Below are 21,288 nucleotides of genomic sequence, written 5' to 3'. Positions count from 1 at the left end.
ACCCCCCCCATGGCACCCCCAGTGCTCCCAGTGACCCCCCCATGTCTCTCCCAGTGCTCCCAGTGCTCCCAGTGCTCCCACTGCTCCCAGTGCTCCCAGTGCCTCTGCCATGTCTCTCCCAGTGCTCCCCAGTGCTCCCAGTGACCCCCCCATGTCTCTCCCAGTGCTCCCAGTGACCCCCACATGTCTCTCCCAGTGCTCCCAGTGATCCCCCATGGCACCCCCAGTGCTCTCAGTGACCCCCCCATGGCACCCCCAGTGCTCCCAGTGATCCCCCCATGTCTCTCCCAGTGCTCCCAGTGCTCCCAGTGCCCCCTCCATGGGACCCCCAGTGCTCCCAGTGACCCCCCCCCATGTCCTTCCCAGTGCTCCCAGTGACCCCTCCATGGCACCCCCAGTGCTCCCAGTGATCCCCCATGGCACCCCCAGTGTTCCCAGTGACCCTCACATGTCCCTCCCAGTGCTCCCAGTGACCCCCGCATGGCACCCCCAGTGCTCCCAGTGATCCCCCATGGCACCCCCAGTGCTCCCGGTGACCCCCCCATGGCACTCCCAGTGCTCCCAGTGATCCCCCATGGCACCCCCAGTGCTCCCAGTGATCCCCCATGGCACCCCCAGTGCTCCCAGTGACCCCCCCATGGCACCCCCAGTGCTCCCAGTGACCCCCCCATGGCATCCCCAGTGCTCCCAGTGATCCCCCATGGCACCCCCGGTGCTCCCAGTGATCCCCCATGGCACTCCCAGTGCTCCCAGTGCTCCCAGTGACCCCCCCCATGTCCCTCCCAGTGCTCCCAGTGATCCCCCATGTCCCTCCCAGTGCTCCCAGTGATCCCCCCCATGGCATCCCCAGTGCCCCCCAGTGCCTCTCGTATCCCTCCCAGTCCATTCCCGCCCCTCACCAGTGCTCCCAGTGCCCCCCAAATCCTTCCCATTTGCCCCCCAGTGCCCCCCACCATATCCCGGTTCCTTCCCACACCTGGGGAGGGGGGGCTGGAGCTGTCACCGACACCCCCAAAAGTTTTGGGATCCCCAAATTCCCCCGGATCCCACAGGGAAACCCACGGGGAGTTTGGGGGTGGGCGGCATTTATTGGCACAGCAAAATTGGTGAAAAAGGGGGAAAAACGGGAAAGAGGAGGGAGGGGGATCAGCAGAGGCCGGAGCCAGCTCAGCACAGCAGTGACCGCACCCGGGGGACCCCAAAATTGAGGGGGGAAACGGGGACCCCCCTCCCAGGACCCCTCAGGACTCCCCAACTTCGGAGCTCTGCGGGGACGGATCCTTGGAAGCCGCACAAAGGTGGAAAAGCCCTGGGGGTTGGGGGGTGGGTAAAATGGGGGGGCTTAGGGGGGCGAGGAAGGGATTTGGGAACCCCGAAATTACCCAAAAAAAATGGGGAGGGGGAGGCGAAATCCCACCCACTGCAGAGCCCGAGCACAGCTCAGCGCAGGGATGGAGCCCCCAATTCCCGACACCCCCCAATATCCTGAACCCCCCGATCCCCCGACCCCAAATCCCCCTGACCCCCAATTCCCGACACCCCCCAATCCCCTGAACCCCCCGATCCCCCGACCCCAAATCCCCCTGACCCCCAATTCCCGTGACACCCCCCAATATCCTGAACCCCCCCGTCCCTGTGCCCCCCCTTCCCGTGCTCCCCCAATTCCCTGATCCCACCGATCCCTCGACCCCCAAATCCCCGTGCCCCCCCCAACCCCCCAGTCCCCCTGACCCCACCGATCCCCCGACCCCAAATTCCCGTGAGCCCCCCTGCAATCCCTGTACCCCAAATCCCCGTGCCCTCCTGCAAACCCCCTGCCCCCCCAAATTCTAGTGAGCCCCCCAATCCCCACGAGCCCCCCATTCCCGTACCCCAATCCCTCTGACCCCAATCCCGTACCCCAATCCCGCACCCTAATCCCCCTGACCCCAAATCCCGCACCCCAAATCCCGCACCCCAATCCCGCACCCCAATCCCGTACCCCAAATCCCCACACCCCAATCCCGCACCCCAATCCCGCACCCCCAATCCCCCTGACCCCAATCCCGCACCCCAATCCCGCACCCCCATCCCGCCCCCCATCCCGCACCCCAATCCCCCTGACCCCAATCCCGCACCCCAATCCCGTACCCCAAATCCCGCACCCCAAATCCCGCACCCCAATCCCCCTGACCCCAAATCCCGCACCCCAATCCCGCACCCCAATCCCGCACCCCCATCCCGCACCCCAATCCCCCTGACCCCAATCCCGCCCCCCATCCCGCACCCCCATCCCGCACCCCAATCCCGCACCCCAATCCCCCTGACCCCAAATCCCCACACCCCAATCCCGCACCCCAAATCCCCACACCCCAATCCCCCTGACCCCAATCCCTCACCCCCAATCCCGTACCCCAAATCCCGCACCCCAATCCCGTACCCCAATCCCGCACCCCAAATCCCGCACCCCAAATCCCGCACTCCCCATTCCCGTACCCCAATCCCCCTGACCCCAAATCCCGCCCCCCGTTTCCCCGGTACCTGCCGAGCCCAGCAGCGCCGCTCCGGCCCAGCCCAGCATGAAGGACCAGGAGAAGCTCCAGGAGCTGCGGAGCGGCCCCAGCAGCGCCAGGGCCCCCCCCGAGCCCAGCCCGAGCCCCAGCAGCGCCAGCAGCCCTGGGGGGCGCGGGGGGCTCAGCCCGGGGGGCTCCGCTCACCCAGCCCAGCCCCGTGCCCGGGGACAGCCCCCAAACCCCCCCGGGTGTCCCCTGTGTCCCCACGTACCCGCCAGCAGCAGGGTGGCCCCGGCCACTCGTGTCCGCGCCCGCCGGCCCCCGCCGGTCCCCACGGACACGCCCAGGGCGAGACCGGCGGCGGCGGCGACCACCGAGAGCAGCATCAGCACCCGCGTGGCCTCCAGGAGGGCTGGGGAGGGGGACACGGCTTGGGGACACCGCGGGGACACGCGGGGTGACCCCCCCCAAATGCCCACCCTGCGTGGGGACACCCGTGGGGACAGCTCTGGGGTCGCGGGTTACTCGCGGGTGGGACCCTCTGGAGGGGAGGGGACACCGGGGACACCCCCAGGGGACACCGCGGGGTGGGGACTCTGGGGACAGCTCAGCGCAGGGATGGACCCCTCCCCAAATTCCCGCCCTGCTGGAGCCCCCGGGCGTACCTGGGGTGGTGGCGTGGGGGTGGCACTGTCCCCCGAGGCAGCCGTGCCACAGCCCCAGGCTGGCCGTGCCCCCCGGAGCCCGGCGCTGCACCCAGAAATGGGTGGCGGTGGCGGCCACCAGCAGGGCCAGGCCACTGGCCCCGCACAGCAGCCCCCCGGCCACCGGCATCCCTGCGGGGACACGGGGACAGCGTGGGGACAGCGTGGGGACAGCGTGGGGACAGCGTGGGGACACGGGGACAGCAGTGGGGACACGGGGACAACGTGGGGACAGCGTGGGAACACGGGGACAGCGTGGGGACACGGGGACAGCAGTGGGGACACGGGGACAGCGGTGGGGACAGGAGGACAGGAGTGGGGACATCTCTGGGGAACGCGGGGACAGTCCTGGGGACATCTCTGAGGGGCACGGGGACAGCCGTGGGGACAGCTGTGGGGACAGCCGTGGGGCTACGTGGGGGTGGCATCTCCGGGGGATGTTGGGGACACCCATGGGGACATTCCTGGGGTTAGGGGCTACACGGGGGTGGCACCTCTGGGGACACGGGGACCCTCTGCAGAGGAGGGGGACACCGGAAAGGGGACCCAGGGGTGGGGACATCGGGGATATCGGGAGTATCGGGGGACATCAGGGACATCGGGGACATCGGGGCCAACCCCCCCGGCACTCACCCGCCTTCAGCAGCCGCTGTGTCGCTGCCCCATCGCCACCTGTCCCCCCCCGTGTCCCCGCGCTGTCCCCCGGGAGGGGACAGGGCCCCTGGCACGTGGCCCTGCCATTGTTGGGGACACAAAGGGGGAAGGCTCTGGGTGGCTGCTGAGGTGGCACGAGCGAGGTGGCACGAGCTTGTCCCCAGCCGGGTGACACCGCGGGGGAGGGGGGACAGCGACACAGACGGGTCCCGACAGCGCCTTGGGGACAGCGGGTGACATCCCCACGGGCAGGGCCAGCCCGGACCCGGCTGGAGAGGGGACATGGGGACAGCGGGGACACTGGGATGGGACACTGGGGACGTGGGGGACAGAGGGGACACTGGAGACATTGGGGTCAAGGGGACAGGGACACCGGGGACATTGGGGACATGGGGACACTGGGATGTGGAGGACAAAGGGGACACCGGGGGCGGGAGGACACTGGGGACACTGGGGACAGCCTGGGGACACTGGGGTCACTGGGGACACTGGGGACAGCCTGGGGACACTGGGGACATGGGACACTGAGGACCCACACAGGTGTCAGTGCCCGCGGGCCGGTGGCAGCAGGAGGACAGTGGTGACAATGACGGTGACAATGACGGTGACAATGACGGTGACAATGATGACGATGCCGGAGCAGGGGGGGCTGCAGGGGGTACCTTGGGGGGGAGAGGGGGGGGCTGCACCCCCAAATCCTGCAGAACCCCCGGGGACACCGCGGGGACTGTCACCGTGGAGTGGCCACCGAGGGACACTCGGGGACAGTCCCCAGCGCAGCTCCGGACAGGGGTGGGGACAAGGGAGGGGACAAGGGAGGGGACAGCGACATCTGCCACAGCTCCGAGTCCCGCGGCCCCCCCGGCACCCCAAATCCTGCACCCTGCGAGCCCCCCGGACCCCCGGGGTGTCCCTGTCACCTCCGTGTCCCACACGAGGTGTCCCCATGTCCCATCCAGGGTGTCCCTGTCACCCCCGTGTCCCCCCTGTTTGTGTCCCCCCTCCCCAGGGTGTCCCTGTCCCCCCCCCAGGGTGTGGCCCCCCCACCCCCTCAGGGTGTTCCTGTCCCCCGATGTCGCAACAGCCCAACCCCACCCCCACCCCATCACCGCCCCCGGACCCCCCGGCGCAGGAAGGGACCCCCCAGTGCCACCCCCCAGTGCCACCCCCCCCAGTGCCACCCCCTCAGTGTCACCTCCTCAATGTCACCCCCCCAGTGCCACCCCCCCAGTGTCACCCGCCCGGGGGGTGACACCGGGCTCTCCCGCCGTTCTCGCGAAAGCCACACCTGGAGCTCAAGTGCCACCACCGGCCCTTTATTCGGGACCCCGGGGGGACCCCCCAATCCTGTCCTGATCCCCCCCCACGGTGTCCCCCCGGTGTCCCCTCAGTCCCCCCGGTGTCCCCTCTCCTGTCCCCCCGGTGTCCCCCTCTGTCCCCCCGGTGTTCCCCTCAGTCCCCTCGGTGTCCCCCATCCTGTCCCTCCGGTGTCCCCTCTCCTGTCCCCCCGGTGTCCCCTCTGTCCCCTCGGTGTCCCCCGGTGTCCCCTCAGTCCCCCCGGTGTCCCCCCTCAGTCCCCCCGGTGTCCCCTCAGTCCCTCCGGTGTCCCCTCGGTGTCCCCTCAGTCCCCCCGGTGTCCCCTCTGTCCCCCCGGTGTCCCCCGGTGTCCCCTCTGTCCCCCCGGTGTCCCCTCTCCTGTCCCCTCGGTGTCCCCTCAGTCTCCCCGATGTCCCCTCTGTCCCCTCGGTGTCCCCCGGTGTCCCCTCAGTCCCCCAGGTTTCGGAAGGCCGCCACCATCTCCTCCTGGAGCTGCGCGTAGGACGCCAGGATCTGCTCCTCGCCGTCCTTCACCGGGTCCTGGCGACACGGGGGACACGCGGGGGACACGCGGGGGTCACCCCGGGGGTCACCCCGGACACCCCCCGGGGCACCCCCACCCCAAAAATCCACCCGGGGTTTATTGCGGGACCCCCAAATGGGGTCACGGCCCCCCCGCACCCGTCACAAGGGACACGGGGACACAGCGGGGACACGCGGGGGACACGCGGGGGTCACGCCGGGGGTCACCCCTGACACCCCCCAAGGGTGTCCCCCCTCCCCCCACCCCGACCTTCACACGGGACCCCTCCCCACTGGGGGTCTCGCCCCCCCGTGACCCACTCAGGACCCCCCCACGGGGGTCTCTGCCCCACTTCTCCCCCCTTTAACCTTCCCCTGGGTGCCCCCCAGTGGGGGTCTCGCCCCCCTCCCCACCTTTAACCTCCCCGTGACACCCCCAGGGAGGGTCTGACACCCCCTCCCCACCTTTAACCTCCCGGTGGGACCCCCAGGGAGGGTCTGACACCCCCTCCCCACCTTTAACCTCCCCGTGAGACCCCCAGGGAGGGTCTGACACCCCCTCCCCACCTTTAACCTTCAGGTGGGACCCCCCCAGCGGGGGTCTCGCACCCCTTTCCCCCCCTTTAACCTTCAGGTGGGACCCCCACCCCCCTTAACCTTCCCCTAGGACCCCTCCACGGGGGTCTCGCCCCCCCGGGCCCCCCACCTTGAACTTCATGGCGCTCAGGCGGTACAGGATGTCCCCGAGCCCCTCGCGGATGGTGGCCCAGGTGACACGCTGCTCCTCGGGGCCCGCGCCCTCCACCGCCCCCCGAGCCAGCTCGTAGAAGGTGACCAGGTTCTGCAGCATGCCCACGGTCTTGTAGAACGGGCAGAACCTGGGGAGGGTCCCGGGGGGGTCAGGGAGGGGGTTTGGAGGGATCCCGGGGGGGTCAGGAAGGGTCTGGGGGGGTCAGGGTGGGGATTAGGGGGGGTTTGGGGGGTCAGGGTGCAGCATGCCCACGGTCTTGTAGAACGGGCAGAACCTGGGGGGGGTCCCGGGGGGGTCAGGGAGGGGGTTTGGGGGGATCTGGGGGGGTTCAGGAAGGGTCTGGGGGGTCAGGGTGGGGATTAGGGGGGTCAGGAGGGGGTTGGGGGTGTCAGGGTGCAGCATGCCCACGGTCTTGTAGAACGGGCAGAACCTGGGGGGGGTCCCGGGGGGCTCAGGGTGGGGGTTTGGGGGGATCTGGGGGGTCAGGGTGGGGATTAGGGGGGGTTTGGGGGGTCAGGAGGGGGATTAGGGGGGTCAGGAGGGGGTTGGGGGTGTCAGGGTGCAGCATGCCCGTGGTGTTGTAGAAGAGGCAGAACCTGGGGGGGGGCCCGGGGGGTCAGGGAGGGTCTGGGGGTCAGGGTGGGGGTTTGGGGGGATCTGGGGGGTCAGGGTGGGGGTTTGGGGGGGTTTGGGGGGTCAGGAGGGGGATGGGGGTGTCAGGGTGCAGCATGCCCATGGTGTTGTAGAACGGGCAGAACCTGGGGGGGGTCCCGGGGGGCTCAGGGAGGATCTGGGGGAGTCAGGGTGGGGGTTTGGAGGCTCACGGAGGGAGTTTGGGGGTCAGGGTTTGGGGTCAGGGTTGGGGGTCAGTGTTTGGGGTCAGGGGTTGGGGGTCAGGGTTGGGGTCAGGATTGGGGGTCAGTGTTTGGGGTCAGGGGTTGGGGGTCAGGATTTGGGGTCAGTGTTTGGGGTCAGGGTTTGGGGTCAGGGATTGGGGTCAGGGTTGGGGGTCAGGGTTGGGGTCAGGGTTGGGGGTCAGGGTTGGGGTGAGGATTTGGGGTCAGGGTTTGGGGTCAGGGTTTGGGGTCAGGGATTGGGGTCAGGGTTTGGGGTCAGGGTTTGGGGTCAGGGATTGGGGTCAGGGTTGGGGGTCAGGGTTGGGGTGAGGATTTGGGGTCAGGGTTTGGGGGTCAGGATTTGGGATCAGGATTTGGGATCAGGATTTGGGGTCAGGGTTTGATGTCAGGGTTTGGGGTCAGGGTTGGGGTCAGTATTTGGGGTCAGGGTTTGGGGTGAGGATTTGGGGTCAGGATTTGGGGTCAGGGTTTGGGGTCAGGATTGGGGGTCAGTGTTTGATGTCAGGGTTTGATGTCAGGGTTGGGGTCAGGGTTGGGGTCAGGGTTGGGGTCAGTGTTTGGGGTCAGAGTTTGGGGTCAGGGTTTGGGGTCAGGGTTTGATGTCAGGATTTGGGGTCAGGGATTGATGTCAGGGTTTGGGGTCAGGGTTTGGGGTCAGGGTTTGGGGTCAGGGTTGGGGTCAGGGTTTGGGGTCAGGGTTTGATGTCAGGGTTTGGGGTCAGGGTTTGGGGTCAGGGTTTGGGGTCAGGGATTGGGGTCAGGGTTGGGGGTCAGGGTTGGGGTCAGGATTTGGGGTCAGGGATTGGGGTCAGGGTTTGGGGTCAGGGTTTGGGGTCAGGGTTGGGGGTCAGGATTTGGGGTCAGTGTTTGGGGTCAGGGTTTGATGTCAGGGTTTGGGGTCAGGGTTTGGGGTCTCGGGGTCCCGGTACCGGTCGTAGGCCGAGTATCCGTTCTGCTGCAGGAAATCGTCCTTGAGCAGTTTGGCCACCTCCAGCGTCACTTTGTCACCTTCGGCCAGCGACGCCTGCGGGGGACAGCGGGGTCCGGGCACTGCCCACACCAGGACCCCTTCCCGGAGCCCTCATCCCTGACCCCACATCCCATATCTCATATCCCAGACCCCACAGACCTCATAAACCCCAAAACCCCCAAAAACCCCATAAACCACAATCCCACCTTCCCACGAGCTGCACCATGGCCAGCCTGCTCCTCCTGCAGGATCCCAGACCCCACATCCCTGACCCCATATCCCACATCCCATATCCCACATCCCAGACCCCATAAACCTCATAAACCCCACGAACCCCCCAATCCCACCTTTCCCACGAGCTGCACCATGGCCAGCCTGCTCCTCCAGCAGGATCCCAGACCCCACATCCCACATCCCAGACCCCATATCCCATATCCCATATCCTGCATCCCAGTCCCCAGAGACCCCATAAACCCCATAAACTCCAAAAACACCATAAATCCCAATCCCACCTTGCCCACGAACTGCACCACGGCCAGCTCCTCCTCCTGCAGGATCCCAGACCCCACATCCCTGACCCCAACCCCACACCCCATATCTCATATCCCACATCCCATATCCCACATCCCAGACCCCACATCCCAGACCCCACATCCCACATCCCATATCCTGCATCCCTGACCCCACAGACCCCACAAACCCCCCAATCGCACCTTCCCCACGAGCTGCACGATCTCGGCCAGCTCCTCCTCCTCCTGCAGGATCCCAGACCCCAACCCCACATCCCGGACCCCAACCCAACATCCCATATCTCATATCCCACATCCCATATCTCATATCCCACATCCCATATCTCATATCCCATATCCCACATCCCAGACCCCAACCCCACATCTCATAGCTCATATCCCACATCCCATATCCCACATCCCAGACCCCACAGACCCCACGAACCCCCCAACCCCACCTTCCCCACGAGCTGCACAATCTCGGCCAGCTCCTCCTCCTCCTGCAGGATCCCAGACCCCACATCCCAGACCCCAACCCCACATCCCATATCTCATATCCCACATCCCAGACCCCACATCCCATATCTCATATCCCACATCCCATATCCTGCATCCCTGACCCCACAGACCCCACAAACCCCAATCGCACCTTCCCCACGAGCTGCACGATCTCGGCCAGCTCCTCCTCCTGCCGGATCCCAGACCCCATATCCCATATCCCAGACCCCACAAACCCCAATCGCACCTTCCCCACGAGCTGCACGATCTCGGCCAGCTCCTCCTCCTCCTGCAGGATGCGGCGGGCGCGGTCGCGCAGCGCGGGCAGCTCGGGGTGGGCGCGCTCGTAGTGCGGCTCCAGCGCCCGCAGGTACCGCGAGTAGGAGATGAGCCAGTTCACCGAGGGGAAGTGTTTGCGCTGGGCCAGCTTCTTGTCCAGCCCCCAGAACACCTGACAGGGTCACACAGGGTCACACAGTGTCACCCAGGGTCACCCAGTGTCACCCCCGGGGCACCCAGGGGCACCCCGGGGCACCCAGTGTCACCCAGTGCCACCCCGGGTCACCCAGTGTCACCCCCGGGTCACCCACTGTCACCTCGGGTCACCCAGGGTCACCTTCGGGTCACCCAGTGTCACCCCCGGGTCACCCAGTGTCACCCAGGGTCACCCCAGTGTCACCCCCGGGTCACCCAGTGTCACCCTCGAGTCACCCAGGGTCACCCAGTGTCACCCCCGGGTCACCCAGTGCCACCCCGGGTCACCCAGTGCCACCCAGGGTCACCTCGGATCACCCCCGGGTCACCCAGTGTCACCCTAGAGTCACCCCGGGTCACCCAGTGTCACCTCGGGTCACCCAGGTCACCCTCGGGTCACCCTTGGATCACCCCCGCGTTACCCAGGGTCACCCAGTGTCACCTTCGGGTTACCCAGTGTCAATCTCAGGTCACCCATTGTCACCCAGTGTCACCCAGTGTCACCCTCGGGTCACACTCGGGTCACCCCCAGGTTGGGAACGTCACCTCCGGGTCACCCAGCCTGTCCCCGAGTTTCTCATCCACCCGGAATACCCGGCAATGTCACCCCCATGTCCCCCAGCCTGTCCCTGTCCCCTCTGTCCCCTGTGTCCCCCGTGTCCCCTCCCCTGGTGTGTCCCTGTCCTACTCACGCCCCTGCCACGCTGTCCCTGTCCCCTGTGTCCCCTGTGTCCCCCGTGTCCCCTCTGTCCCCCGTGTCCCCTCTGTCCCCTGTGTCCCCTCTGTCCCCTCTGTCCCCTGTGTCCCCTCTGTCCCCTGTGCCCCCCGTGTCCCCCATGTCCCCTCTATCCCCCGTGTCCCCTCTGTCCCCTCTGTCCCCCGTGTCCCCCGTGTCCCCTCTGTCCCCCGTGTCCCCTCTGTCCCCTCTGTCCCCATGTCCCCCGTGTCCCCTCTGTCCCCTCTGTCCCCTCTGTCCCCTCTGTCCCCTCACCTGCACGATCCCCAGCGTGGCCGAGGTGACGGGATCCGAGAAGTCCCCTCCGGGGGGGGACACCCTGCGGGGGGGCCGGGTGAGCTGGGGGTGCACGGGGGGATCCCCCTGCCCTTGTCACCTCCCCGGGGACATGGGGACACTCATGGGGACACGGGGACACTCATGGGGACATGGGGACACTCACGGGGACATGGGGACACTCACGGGGACACACACAGGGACATGGGGACACTCATGGGGACACCCACGGGGACATGGGGACACTCATGGGGACACTCATGGGGACACTCACGGGGACATGGGGACACTTACGGGGACACGGGGACCTGGTGACATGGGGACACTCATGGGGACACTCCTGGTGACACGGGGACATGGGAACACTCACAGGGACATTCACAGGGACATGGTGACATGGGGACACTCACGGGGACACGGGGACATGGTGACATGGGGACACTCATGGTGACATGAGGACACTCATGGGGACACTCCTGGTGACACGGGGACACTCACAGGGACATTCACAGGGACATGGTGACATGGGGACACTCATGGGGACATGGTGACATGGGGACACTCACAGGGACATGGGGACACTCATGGAGACACTCATGGGGACACGGTGACATGGGGACATGGGGACACTCATGGAGACACTCATGGGGACACGGTGACATGGGGACATGGGGACACTCATGGTGACATGGGGACACTCATGGTGACACGGGGACATGGTGACACTCATGGTGACATGGTGACATGGTGACACTCCTGGTGACACGGTGACATGGGGACACTCACGCTCCGACGATGCTGACGCTGCCCTCGCGCTCGGGGGTCCCCAGGCACCGCGCCCGCCCCGCGCGCTCATAGAACGAGGCCAGGCGGGCCCCGAGGTACGCGGGGTACCCGCTGTCTGCGGGGGGACACGGCTGTCACCTCCCTGGGGACACGGCTGTCACCTCCTGGGGACACGGCTGTCACCCACAGGGACACGGCTGTCACCCCTGGGGACACGGCTGTCACCTCCTGGGGACACGGCTGTCACCTCCCTGGGGACACGGCTGTCACCCACAGGGACACGGCTGTCACCTCCTGGGGACACCGCTGTCACCTCCTGGGGACACGGCTGTCACCCACAGGGACACGGCTGTCACCCCTGGGGACACGGCTGTCACCTCCTGGGGACACGGCTGTCACCTCCCTGGGGACACGGCTGTCACCTCTGGGGACACGGCTGTCACCCCCTGGGGACACCACTGTCACCCCTGGGGACACCACTGTCACCCCCCCTGGGGACACTGCTGTCACCCCTGGGGACACGGCTGTCACCTCCCCTGGGGACACGGCTGTCACCTCCTGGGGACACGGCTGTCACCTCCCTGGGGACACGGCTGTCACCTCCCTGGGGACACGGCTGTCACCCCTGGGGACATGGCTGTCACCTCTGGGGACACAGCTGTCACCCCCCCGGGGACATGGCTGTCACCTCCCTGGGGACACCGCTGTCACCCCTGGGGACATGGCTGTCACCTCCTGGGGACATGGCTGTCACCTCCCTGGGGACACCGCTGTCACCTCCCTGGGGACATGGCTGTCACCTCCTGGGGACACGGCTGTCACCTCCCTGGGGACACGGCTGTCACCTCCCTGGGGACATGGCTGTCACCTCCTGGGGACACGGCTGTCACCTCCCTGGGGACACGGCTGTCACCTCCCTGGGGACACGGCTGTCACCTCCTGGGGACACGGCTGTCACCTCCCTGGGGACACGGCTGTCACCCCCTGGGGACACAGCTGTCACCCCCCCTGGGGACACCGCTGTCACTCCCTGGGGACACTGCTGTCACCTCCTGGGGACACGGCTGTCACCCCTGGGGACACGGCTGTCACCCCCTGGGGACACGGCTGTCACCTCCTGGGGACACCGCTGTCACCTCCCTGGGGACACAGCTGTCACCTCCTGGGGACATGGCTGTCACCCCTGGGGACACGGCTGTCACCTCCTGGGGACACTGCTGTCACCTCTGGGGACACGGCTGTCACCTCCCTGGGGACACGGCTGTCACCTCCTGGGGACACCACTGTCACCCCTGGGGACACGGCTGTCACCTCCTGGGGACACGGCTGTCACCCCTGGGGACACCGCTGTCACCCACAGGGACACGGCTGTCACCCCCTGGGGACACGGCTGTCACCTCCCTGGGGACACAGCTGTCACCCCCCCTGGGGACACGGCTGTCACCCCCTGGGGACACAGCCGTCACCCCCTGTCACCCCCAGGACCTGCTGTCACTCCCCTGGGGACACAGCCGTCACCCCCTGTCACCCCGATGCCCCAGGGCCCCTCTGAGGGTCCGGCAGCTCCTCCTCGTGTGTTCAGACCCCTTCACCCCCCAATTCCCGGGATTTTGGGGTCTCAAATCCCAGGATTTGGGGGTCCCTCACCCCTCCCCGTTCCCCGGGGTCCCGTTTTGCCCTGAATTCCCGGGATTTTGGGGTCCCAATCCCAGGATTTGGGGGTTCCTCGACCCCTCCCCGTTCCCCGAGGTCCCGTTTTCCCTGAATTCCCGGGATTTTGGGGTCCCAATCCCAGGATTTGGGGGTCCCTGAACCCCTCCCCGTTCCCTGGGGTCCCGTTTTCCCGGAATTCCCGGGATTTTGGGGTCTCAATCCCAGGATTCAGGGTTTCCTCAACCCCTCCCCATTCCCTGGGGTCCCATTTTGCCCTGAATTCCCGGGATTTTGGGGTCTCAAATCCCAGGATTTGGGGGTTCCTCACCCCTCCCCGTTCCCTGGGGTCCCGTTTTGCCCGGAAGTCCCGGGATTTTGGGGTCCCAATCCCCGGATTTGGGGGTTCCTCGACCCTCCCCATTCCCTGGGGTCCCGTTTTGCCCTGAATTCCCGGGATTTTGGGGTCTCACCCGCCGGCATCTCCGCCAGGCGCCCCGAGATCTCCCGGAGCGCCTCGGCCCAGCGCGAGGTGGAGTCGGCCAAGAGGCAACTGTGCAATCCCATGTCCCGAAAGTACTCGGAGAGCGTGATCCCTGCGTGTGCAAAGTGTCACACGTGTCACACGTGTCACACGTGAGGGACAGCGTGATCCCTGCGTGTGCAAAGTGTCACACGTGTCACACGTGTCACACGTGAGGGACAGCGTGATCCCTGCGTGTGCAAAGTGTCACACGTGTCACACGTGAGGGACAGCGTGATCCCTGCGTGTGCAAAGTGTCACACGTGTCACACGTGTCACACGTGAGGGACAGCGTGATCCCTGCGTGTGCAAAGTGTCACACGTGTCACACGTGAGGGACAGCGGGATCCCTGTGTGACACTGACACATGTGAGGGACAGCGTTATCCCTGTCATACGAGTGTGCAAAGTGTCACATATGTCACACGTGTCACACGTGAGGGACAGCGTGATCCCTGTGTGACACTGTCACATGTGAGGGACAGCGTTATCCCTGCCACACACACATGTCCCTGTCACACCCCCATGCCCCTGTCCCCCATGTCCCTGTCACACCCCCGTGTCCCTGTCACACCCCCATGTCCCTGTCACACCCCCGTGTCCCTGTCCCGTGTCCCTGTCCCCCGTGTCCCTGTCACACCCCCGTGTCCCTGTCCCGTGTCCCTGTCACACACACATGTCCCTGTCCCCAGTGTCCCTGTCCCGTGTCCCCGTCACACCCCTGTGTCCCTGTCCCCCATGTCCCTGTCCCCCATGTCCCTGTCCCCCGTGTCCCTGTCCCCCGTGTCCCTGTCCCCCGTGTCCCTGTCCCGTGTCCCCGTCACACCCCTGTGTCCCTGTCCCCCGTGTCCCTGTCCCGTGTCCCTGTCACACCCCCGTGTCCCTGTCCCCAGTGTCCCTGTCACACCCCTGTGTCCCTGTCCCGTGTCCCTGTCACACCCCCGTGTCCCTGTCCCGTGTCCCCGTCACACCCCTGTGTCCCTGTCCCCCGTGTCCCTGTCCCGTGTCCCTGTCACACACCGGTGTAGATGGAGGCCTCTCGGGCGGCCACCGGCATGTTGGACGTGTTGGCCACGAGCGTCGTGCGCTTCATGATGGACTCGGAGCGGCCACCAACCTCCATGGTCAGCTGGGGACACCGGTGCCATATTGTCACCACGTGCCACCTCCCTGTGCCACCCCTGTGTCATCATGGGACAGCCCTGCCACCAACCTCCACGGCCAGCTGGGCACTGTCACCTCCATGTCAGCCCCCTGCCACCCCCCTGCCACCCCCCGTGTCACCGTGTCACCTCGGGGATGCCACTGAGGACACCCCATGAACACCGGTGTCACTGTCACTCCCCTGCCACCTCCCGTGTGGCGGTGTCACCTCTGGGACGCCACTGAGGACGCCCCATGAACACCAGTGTCACTGTCACCCCCCTGCCACCTCCCGTGTCACCGTGTCACCTCGGGGACGCCACTGAGGACCCCCCCATGAACACCGGTGTCACTGTCACTCCCCTGCCACCCCCCGTGTGGCGGTGTCACCTCAGGGACGCCACTGAGGAGCCCCCATGAACACTGGTGTCACTGTCACTCCCCTGCCACCCCCCGTGTGGCGGTGTCACCTCGGGGACGCCACTGAGGACACCCCATGAACACCGGTGTCACTGTCACCCCCCTGCCACCCTCCTGCCACCCCCCTGCCACCCCCCGTGTGGCGGTGTCACCTCGGGGATGCCACTGAGGATGCCCCATGAGCACCCGTGTCACTGTCACTCCCCTGCCACCCCCCTGTCACCCCAGTGTCACGGTGTCACCTCGGGGATGCCACTGAGGACCCTCCATGAACACCGGTGTCACTGTCACTCCCCTGCCACCTCCCGTGTGGCGGTGTCACCTCAGGGACGCCACTGAGGAGCCCCCATGAACATCGGTGTCACTGTCACTCCCCTGCCACCCCGCTGCCACCCCCCGTGTGGCGGTGTCACCTCGGGGAAGTCACTGAGGACCCCCCATGAACTCCCGTGTCCCTGTCACTGCCCTGCCACCCCGCTGTCCCCGCGTGTCGCGCGTGGCGGTGTCACCTCGGGGAAGTCCCGCAGCACCTCGGACATTTCATTGCCGCGCTCGCCGCAGCCCACGTAGACGATGACGTCACTGTTGGAATACTTGGACAGGGATTGGGAAATCACCGTCTTCCCGCAGCCGAACGCGCCCGGGATGGCCGTGGTGCCCCCCTGGACACACCTGGGGACACGGGGACACGGCACGGGGGTGGCACTGGGACACCGGCGCCACCCTGTGCCTGTCCCCATCCCTGTCCCTGTCCCGTCCTGTTTCCCTGTCCCCATCCCTGTCCCCGTCCCCATCGCCATCCCCATCCCTGTCCCCATCCCTGTCCCGTCCTGTTTCCCTGTCCCCATCCCTGTCCCCATCCCTGTCCCCAACTTTGTCTTTCCCTGTCCCCAATCCCATCCCCGTCCCTGTCCTTGTCCCCATCCCTGTCCCCGTCCCTCCCTCCCCACTTTGTCCCACATCCCTCCCACCCCTGTTCCCTCCCCCGGATCCCTGTGGGAACAGCGCAATCCCCCAATCCCACTCCCGACAGGATCAGCAATCCCCCGATCCTAATCCCGATCCCATTCCCTACGGGAAAGCGTAATCCCTCAATCCCGATCCCATTCCCTACGGGAACAGCGCACCCCCCCGATCCCGATCCCATTCCTTATGGGAACAGTGTACTCCCAAACCCTGATCCCAATCCCATTCCTTATGGGAACAGTGTACTCCCAAATCCTGATCCCGATCCCATTCCTTATGGGAACAGTGTACTCCCAAATCCTGATCCCAATCCCATTCCTTATGGGAACAGTGTACTCGCCACTCCCGTTCCCAATCCCGCTCCCGTTCCCTACGGGAACAGCGCACCCCTCACCCTGATCCCGATCCCGCTCCCGTTCCCTATGGAAAGAGCACATCCCCCCGATCCCAATCCCGATCCCAATCCCGCTCCCGATCCCGCTCCCAATCCCTACGGGAAGAGCGCGTCCCCCCGATCCCGATCCCAATCCCAATCCCGATCCCGATCCCGATCCCGCTCCCGATCCCGCTCCCTACGGGAAGAGCGCGTCCCCCCGATCCCGATCCCGATCCCGCTCCCAATCCCGCTCCCTATGGGAAGAGCGCGTCCCCCCGATCCCAATCCCGATCCCGATCCCGCTCCCTACGGGAAGAGCGCGTCCAGGACCCTCTGGCCGGTCAGCAGGGGGTGATTGGCCGGGAGCTTCTCGGCCACGGGCCGGACCTGCCGGACCGGCCACACCTGGATCATGGAGAGCGGCTCGCGGACCCCCTGGAATTCCAGCTCCAGCACCACGTCCTGCGGGATCAGCCGGGATCAGCCGGGATCGGGGTCGGGATCAGGCCAGGATTGGCCCGGGATCATTTGGATCAGGATCATTGGGATTATTGGGATCATCGGGCTCAGGATCAGCGGGAGCAGGGTCGGGATCAGCAGGATGGGGATCACTGGGATCAGGGGGATCGGGATCAGTGGCAGCAGGGTCGGGATCAGCGTGATCCGGATCACTGGGATCAGCGGGATCGGGATCAGGCCAGGATTGGCCCGGGATCATTTGGATCAGGATCGTTGGGATTATTGGGATCATCGGGCTCGGGATCAGCGGGAGGAAGGTCGGGATCAGCGGGATGAAGGTCGGGATCAGCGGGATGAAGGTCGGGATCAGCGGGATCGGGATCACCAGAGGGATTGGGACGGGGATTGGGATCGTGGGGGGTGGGGGCCAGGCGAGCTGATCCCGCCGGTCAGTCCCGCCGGTCGGTGCCGCTAATCCCGCCGGTCGGTCCCGTTAATCCCCCCGGTCAATCCCCCCGGTCAGTCCCGTTAATCCCCCCGGTCGATCCCGCCGGTCGGTCCCGTTAATCCCCCCGGTCCATCCCACTAATCCCGCCGGTCGATCCCCCCGGTCAGTCCCGTTAATCCCCCCGGTCGCTCCCGCCGGTCGGTCCCGTTAATCCCTCCGGTCGATCCCCCCGGTCAGTCCCGTTAATCCCCCCGGTCGCTCCCGCCGGACGGTCCCGTTAATCCCTCCGGTCGGTGCCGCCGGTCGGTGCCCGCTCACCGTCACGCCGTAGTGCCCCGGGGGCGCGATGTAGGTGACGGTGCCGCGGCTGCGGGGCGGGACCATCAGCCGGTGCTGCAGCAGCGAATTCTCCGCCACCGTCCCGTAAATGTCCCCTCCCGTCACGTGGCTCCCGACCTGGGGACACGGCGGCGACACCGTGAGGGACACTCGGGTGCTGTCCCCGTGTCCTTTCATGTACCCGGTGTCCCCCGCCACTTCTCCCGCGTCGCTGTGACCTCCACTGTCCCCGTGTCCCCTGTGTCCCCGTGTCCCCGTGTCCCCATGGCTCTGTGACCCCCGTGTCCCTGAGAGTGTCCCCAAAGCCTCCCTGCTCCTGTGTCCCCTGTGTCAGTGTGTCCCCACCCCCTTTTTGTTGTCCCCTCCCTGGCAGGGGGACAGGGAGGGGACAGGGGAGGACAGAAGGAGGCGGCAGTGGAGGATGACAGGGACAGGACAAGTCTGGAGGGGACAAAAGGGGACAGAGCGGTTGAGGGGGACACGGCAGGATGAGGGGGACAGCGAGGGACAAAAGGATTGGAGGGGACAAGAGCGGAGACAACAGGAGGAGTCCGACAAGAAGGGGACAGAAGGGCTGGGGGGACAGGATGGGGAGGGGACAGAGGGTCTGGGGGGGACAGGAGGGACAGGGAAAGGACAGGGGGACAGAATGGGGGGACAGAGAGGAGACAGAGAGGGGACAAAGGGACAGGGAAAGGACAGGGGGACAAGACAGAGGGGACAGGGAGGCCACAGGACAGAGGGGACAGGACAGGGGGGACAGAGGGACAGAGAAAGGATGGGGGACAGGACAGGGGCGACAAGGAGGGGACAGAGGGACAGGATGGGGGGACAGGGAGGCCACAGGACAGAGGGGACAGGGCAGGGACGGGGGGACAGGTAGGGGACAGGGGGACACAGTGGGTGGCAGGACAGTTTGGGTGGGACAGAGAAGGGACGGGGAGGGGACAAGGGGACAGGATGAGGGGACAAGAAGGGGATGGAGGGGCTGGGAGGGGACAGGGGGACAGGATGAGGGGACAAGAAGGGGATGGAGGCGCTGGGAGGGGACAGGGGGACAGGATGAGGGGACAAGAAGGGGATGGAGGGGACGGGGGACAGGATGAGGGGACAAGAAGGGGATGGAGGGGACGGGGGACAGGATGAGGGGACAAGAAGGGGATGGAGGCGCTGGGAGGGGACAGAACTGGGCGACAGGAAGGTGACAGAGGGCATGCGAAGACAGATGGGGAAGGGGGGACAGGACAGCGATGGGACAGAGGGACAGGACGGGGTGGCAGGGAGGTGGCACGCACCCGGATGGCCTTGCTGGGGACAAAGTCCCAGTCCAGGTGTCGCGGCAGCGCGGGGACATTGGTGCCCCGCGGGATGTAGATGCTGCGCGTGGCCTCGGCGATGTCGCGCAGCGGCCGCTGGATCCCGTCGAAGATGGAGCCCAGGATGCCCGGACCCAGCTCCACCGACAGCGGCGTCCCCGTGCGAAGAACCGGGTCCCCAACCTGCACCCCCGCTGCGGCCGCTCAGGAAATGTCACCGCGCTCGGGGACAGGGGGGTGGCACGGGCTGGGGGGGACACGGGGGATGGGGGGGACACGGGGGATGGGGGGGCTGGGGGGGATGGGGGGGATGGGGGGGACACGGGGGATGGGGGGGACACGGGGGATGGGGGGGGACAGTGAGGACGGCACGGGGTGGGGGGGGACAGTGGGGACACGGGGACTGGGGGGGACAGCACGGGCTGGAGGGACACGGGGGATGGGGGGACACGGGGGATGGGGGGGGACACGGGGACTGGGGGGGACACGGGGGATGGGGGAAAGGGAAGGGACAGGACGGGGGACAGAGGGCACAGGACAGCGGGGACGGGACGGGCTGGGGGGGACACGGGGACAGGGGGGACAGGAAAGGATGAGTGGGACAGGGGGGGACGGGGAGGGGACAGGACACAGAGGACAGGACGCGGGACAGAGGACACAGGACCAGGAGAGTTGGTGGGGGGACAGCGGGACAGGACAGGATGAAGGGACAAGGAGGGGACAGGGAAGGGACAGGACAGGATGGAAGGACAGGGACAGGACAGAGAGGGTGGGGAGGACAGGGAGGGGACAAGGCTGGGGACAGGACAGGATGGGGGGACAGGGAGAGGACAGAGAGGGTGGGGAGGACAGGGAGGGGACAAGGCTGGGGACAGGACGAGGGGACAGGACAGGATGGGGGACAAGGCTCAGGGGAAGAAGGGAGGGTCGGAGCAGGGAGGGGACAGGAGGAAGGGACACTTACGGGTGTTGGGGACAGCGCGGGGCGGTCGGAGGGACAGAAGGGTGGCGGGGAGGGGACAGCGGGGACAGCGGGGACAGGATACAGGTCTCCTCGTACACCTGGAGCGTGGCCATGTCCCCATCGAGCCGGATGATCTCCCCCACGAGCTCCGCGTGTCCCACCCGCACCAGCTCGTACATGGCCGCCCCCGCCATGCGTGTGGCTGTCACCACTGCAGGGACACTCCGCTGTCACCCCGGCCCGCAGCCACCACCCCCCGCCATCCCCCCTTGTCCCCAAGCCAGCCCCGCGGTCACCGCCCCACCCGGGACCCCTCTGTCCCCATCCCTGTCCCCTCGCCACGAGCACCCCCGGCAACTTTCCCCCGCTGTCCCCTCCTGTCCCCAAGCCTGTCCCCGGGTCCTCGTCCTCTCCCGTCCCCTCCCCTCCCCCATCTCTGTCCCCTCCCCGCGATTGTCCCCAGGTCACCGTCACCCCCCGAGTGCTTCCTCCCCATTGTCCCCTTCACTGTCCCCATTTTAGCGCCACAAACGCCATCGTGGTCCCCATGCCCGGCTGTCCCTCTGTCCCCAGGCTGTCCCTCTGTCACCAGGCTGTCCCCCCCTGTTCCCAACCCTGTCCCCTCCCCACGACCCTCCCCGGGTGTCCTCCCTCCTCATCGTCCCCTCTCCTGTCCCCATTTTAGCGCCACAAACGCCATCACGGTCCCCATGCCCGGCTGTCCCTCTGTCCCCAGCCTGTCCCTCTGTCCCCGAGTGTCCCCAGGTGTCCCCGAGTGTCCCCAGGTGTCCCCGTACCGGGCCCGGACACTCCATGCACAGCCCCCACCAGACTCTCCCTCTCGGCCTCCTCCAGCCGCGTCCCCCGGGTCCCCTCCATGGTGTCCCCTCCCCGCCGCGGTGGCACCGCCGTTAAATGGCCCCGGGGGCCGGTGACAACCGGACAGGGCCACCGCGGGTGTGGCACCGTGCGCGGCTGTGTCCCCACCCCCCCGGGGACAGCGGCTGGCTCCGGTGACAGGGCCACCGCAGGTGTGGCGTTGTGTGCAGTCAACAGCCGCGGCCCGCTCCCCTGGGTGACACCGGGTGACACCGGGTGACACCGGCACGCGCCGAGCTGGGCCCGCCTCGGGCTGATGG

General features: G+C 66.8%; 2 protein-coding genes across 6 annotated transcripts; both read right to left on the bottom strand.

Moving 5' to 3' along the window:
- Positions 1-899: 899 nt before the first annotated feature.
- Positions 900-4,512, bottom strand: LIM2 (lens intrinsic membrane protein 2). Of its 3 annotated transcripts, XM_058860668.1 has the most exons (6): positions 4,358-4,498; positions 3,830-4,190; positions 3,158-3,328; positions 2,764-2,904; positions 2,521-2,655; positions 900-1,309 (listed from the first exon to the last, which is right to left on the bottom strand). In XM_058860668.1, the coding sequence occupies exons 3-6, from the start codon at positions 3,324-3,326 to the stop codon at positions 1,242-1,244; spliced, it is 513 nt and encodes a 170-aa protein (XP_058716651.1). In that variant the 5' UTR covers positions 3,327-3,328; positions 3,830-4,190; positions 4,358-4,498; the 3' UTR covers positions 900-1,241. The 3 variants fall into 3 exon arrangements, with proteins under 3 accessions (XP_058716651.1, XP_058716650.1, XP_058716649.1); XM_058860667.1 differs by lacking the exon at positions 3,158-3,328 and having other exon boundaries at positions 2,521-2,585; positions 4,358-4,512; XM_058860666.1 differs by lacking the exon at positions 3,158-3,328 and having other exon boundaries at positions 2,521-2,585; positions 4,376-4,510.
- Positions 4,513-5,456: 944 nt separating this feature from the next.
- LOC131590523 (V-type proton ATPase catalytic subunit A-like) lies at positions 5,457-21,094 on the bottom strand. Of its 3 annotated transcripts, XM_058860661.1 has the most exons (15): positions 20,947-21,094; positions 20,232-20,360; positions 19,165-19,379; positions 17,849-17,986; positions 16,934-17,085; positions 15,791-15,953; positions 14,739-14,847; positions 13,670-13,792; positions 11,547-11,661; positions 10,740-10,803; positions 9,522-9,725; positions 8,227-8,321; positions 6,396-6,567; positions 5,617-5,707; positions 5,457-5,493 (listed from the first exon to the last, which is right to left on the bottom strand). In XM_058860661.1, coding segments are annotated over exons 1-15 (1,854 nt in total). In that variant the 5' UTR covers positions 21,029-21,094; the 3' UTR covers positions 5,457-5,491. The 3 variants fall into 3 exon arrangements, with proteins under 3 accessions (XP_058716644.1, XP_058716646.1, XP_058716645.1); XM_058860662.1 differs by lacking the exon at positions 5,457-5,493 and having other exon boundaries at positions 5,615-5,707; XM_058860663.1 differs by lacking the exons at positions 10,740-10,803; positions 11,547-11,661; positions 14,739-14,847.
- Between the last annotated feature and the right edge of the window lie 194 nt (positions 21,095-21,288).

This window comes from Poecile atricapillus, chromosome 33, assembly GCF_030490865.1.
Source record: "Poecile atricapillus isolate bPoeAtr1 chromosome 33, bPoeAtr1.hap1, whole genome shotgun sequence".
In the NCBI taxonomy this organism is placed as follows: domain Eukaryota; kingdom Metazoa; phylum Chordata; class Aves; order Passeriformes; family Paridae; genus Poecile; species Poecile atricapillus.
This window is presented reverse-complemented; position numbering and strand designations above follow the sequence as displayed.

What these genes read in the sequence shown, in the direction of transcription:
- LOC131590523 (XM_058860661.1), bottom strand. Translation starts at nt 21,028, where the DNA reads ATGGAGGGGACCCGGGGGACGCGGCTGGAGGAGGCCGAGAGGGAGAGT. An exon ending in GTCCTGGACGCGCTCTTCCC is followed by an intron (nt 15,954 to 16,933) that starts GTAGGGAGCGGG and finishes CCGTGTCCCCAG; the next exon opens with GTGTGTCCAGGGGGGCACCA. An exon ending in GGATACTCGGCCTACGACCG is followed by an intron (nt 6,568 to 8,226) that starts GTACCGGGACCC and finishes GACCCTCCCCAG; the next exon opens with GTTCTGCCCGTTCTACAAGA.
- LIM2 (XM_058860666.1), bottom strand. An exon ending in GGCCACCCTGCTGCTGGCGG is followed by an intron (nt 2,586 to 2,763) that starts GTACGTGGGGAC and finishes GCCGCTCCGCAG; the next exon opens with CTCCTGGAGCTTCTCCTGGT. An exon ending in GGCGCTGCTGGGCTCGGCAG is followed by an intron (nt 1,310 to 2,520) that starts GTACCGGGGAAA and finishes CCCAACCCCCAG; the next exon opens with GGCTTTTCCACCTTTGTGCG.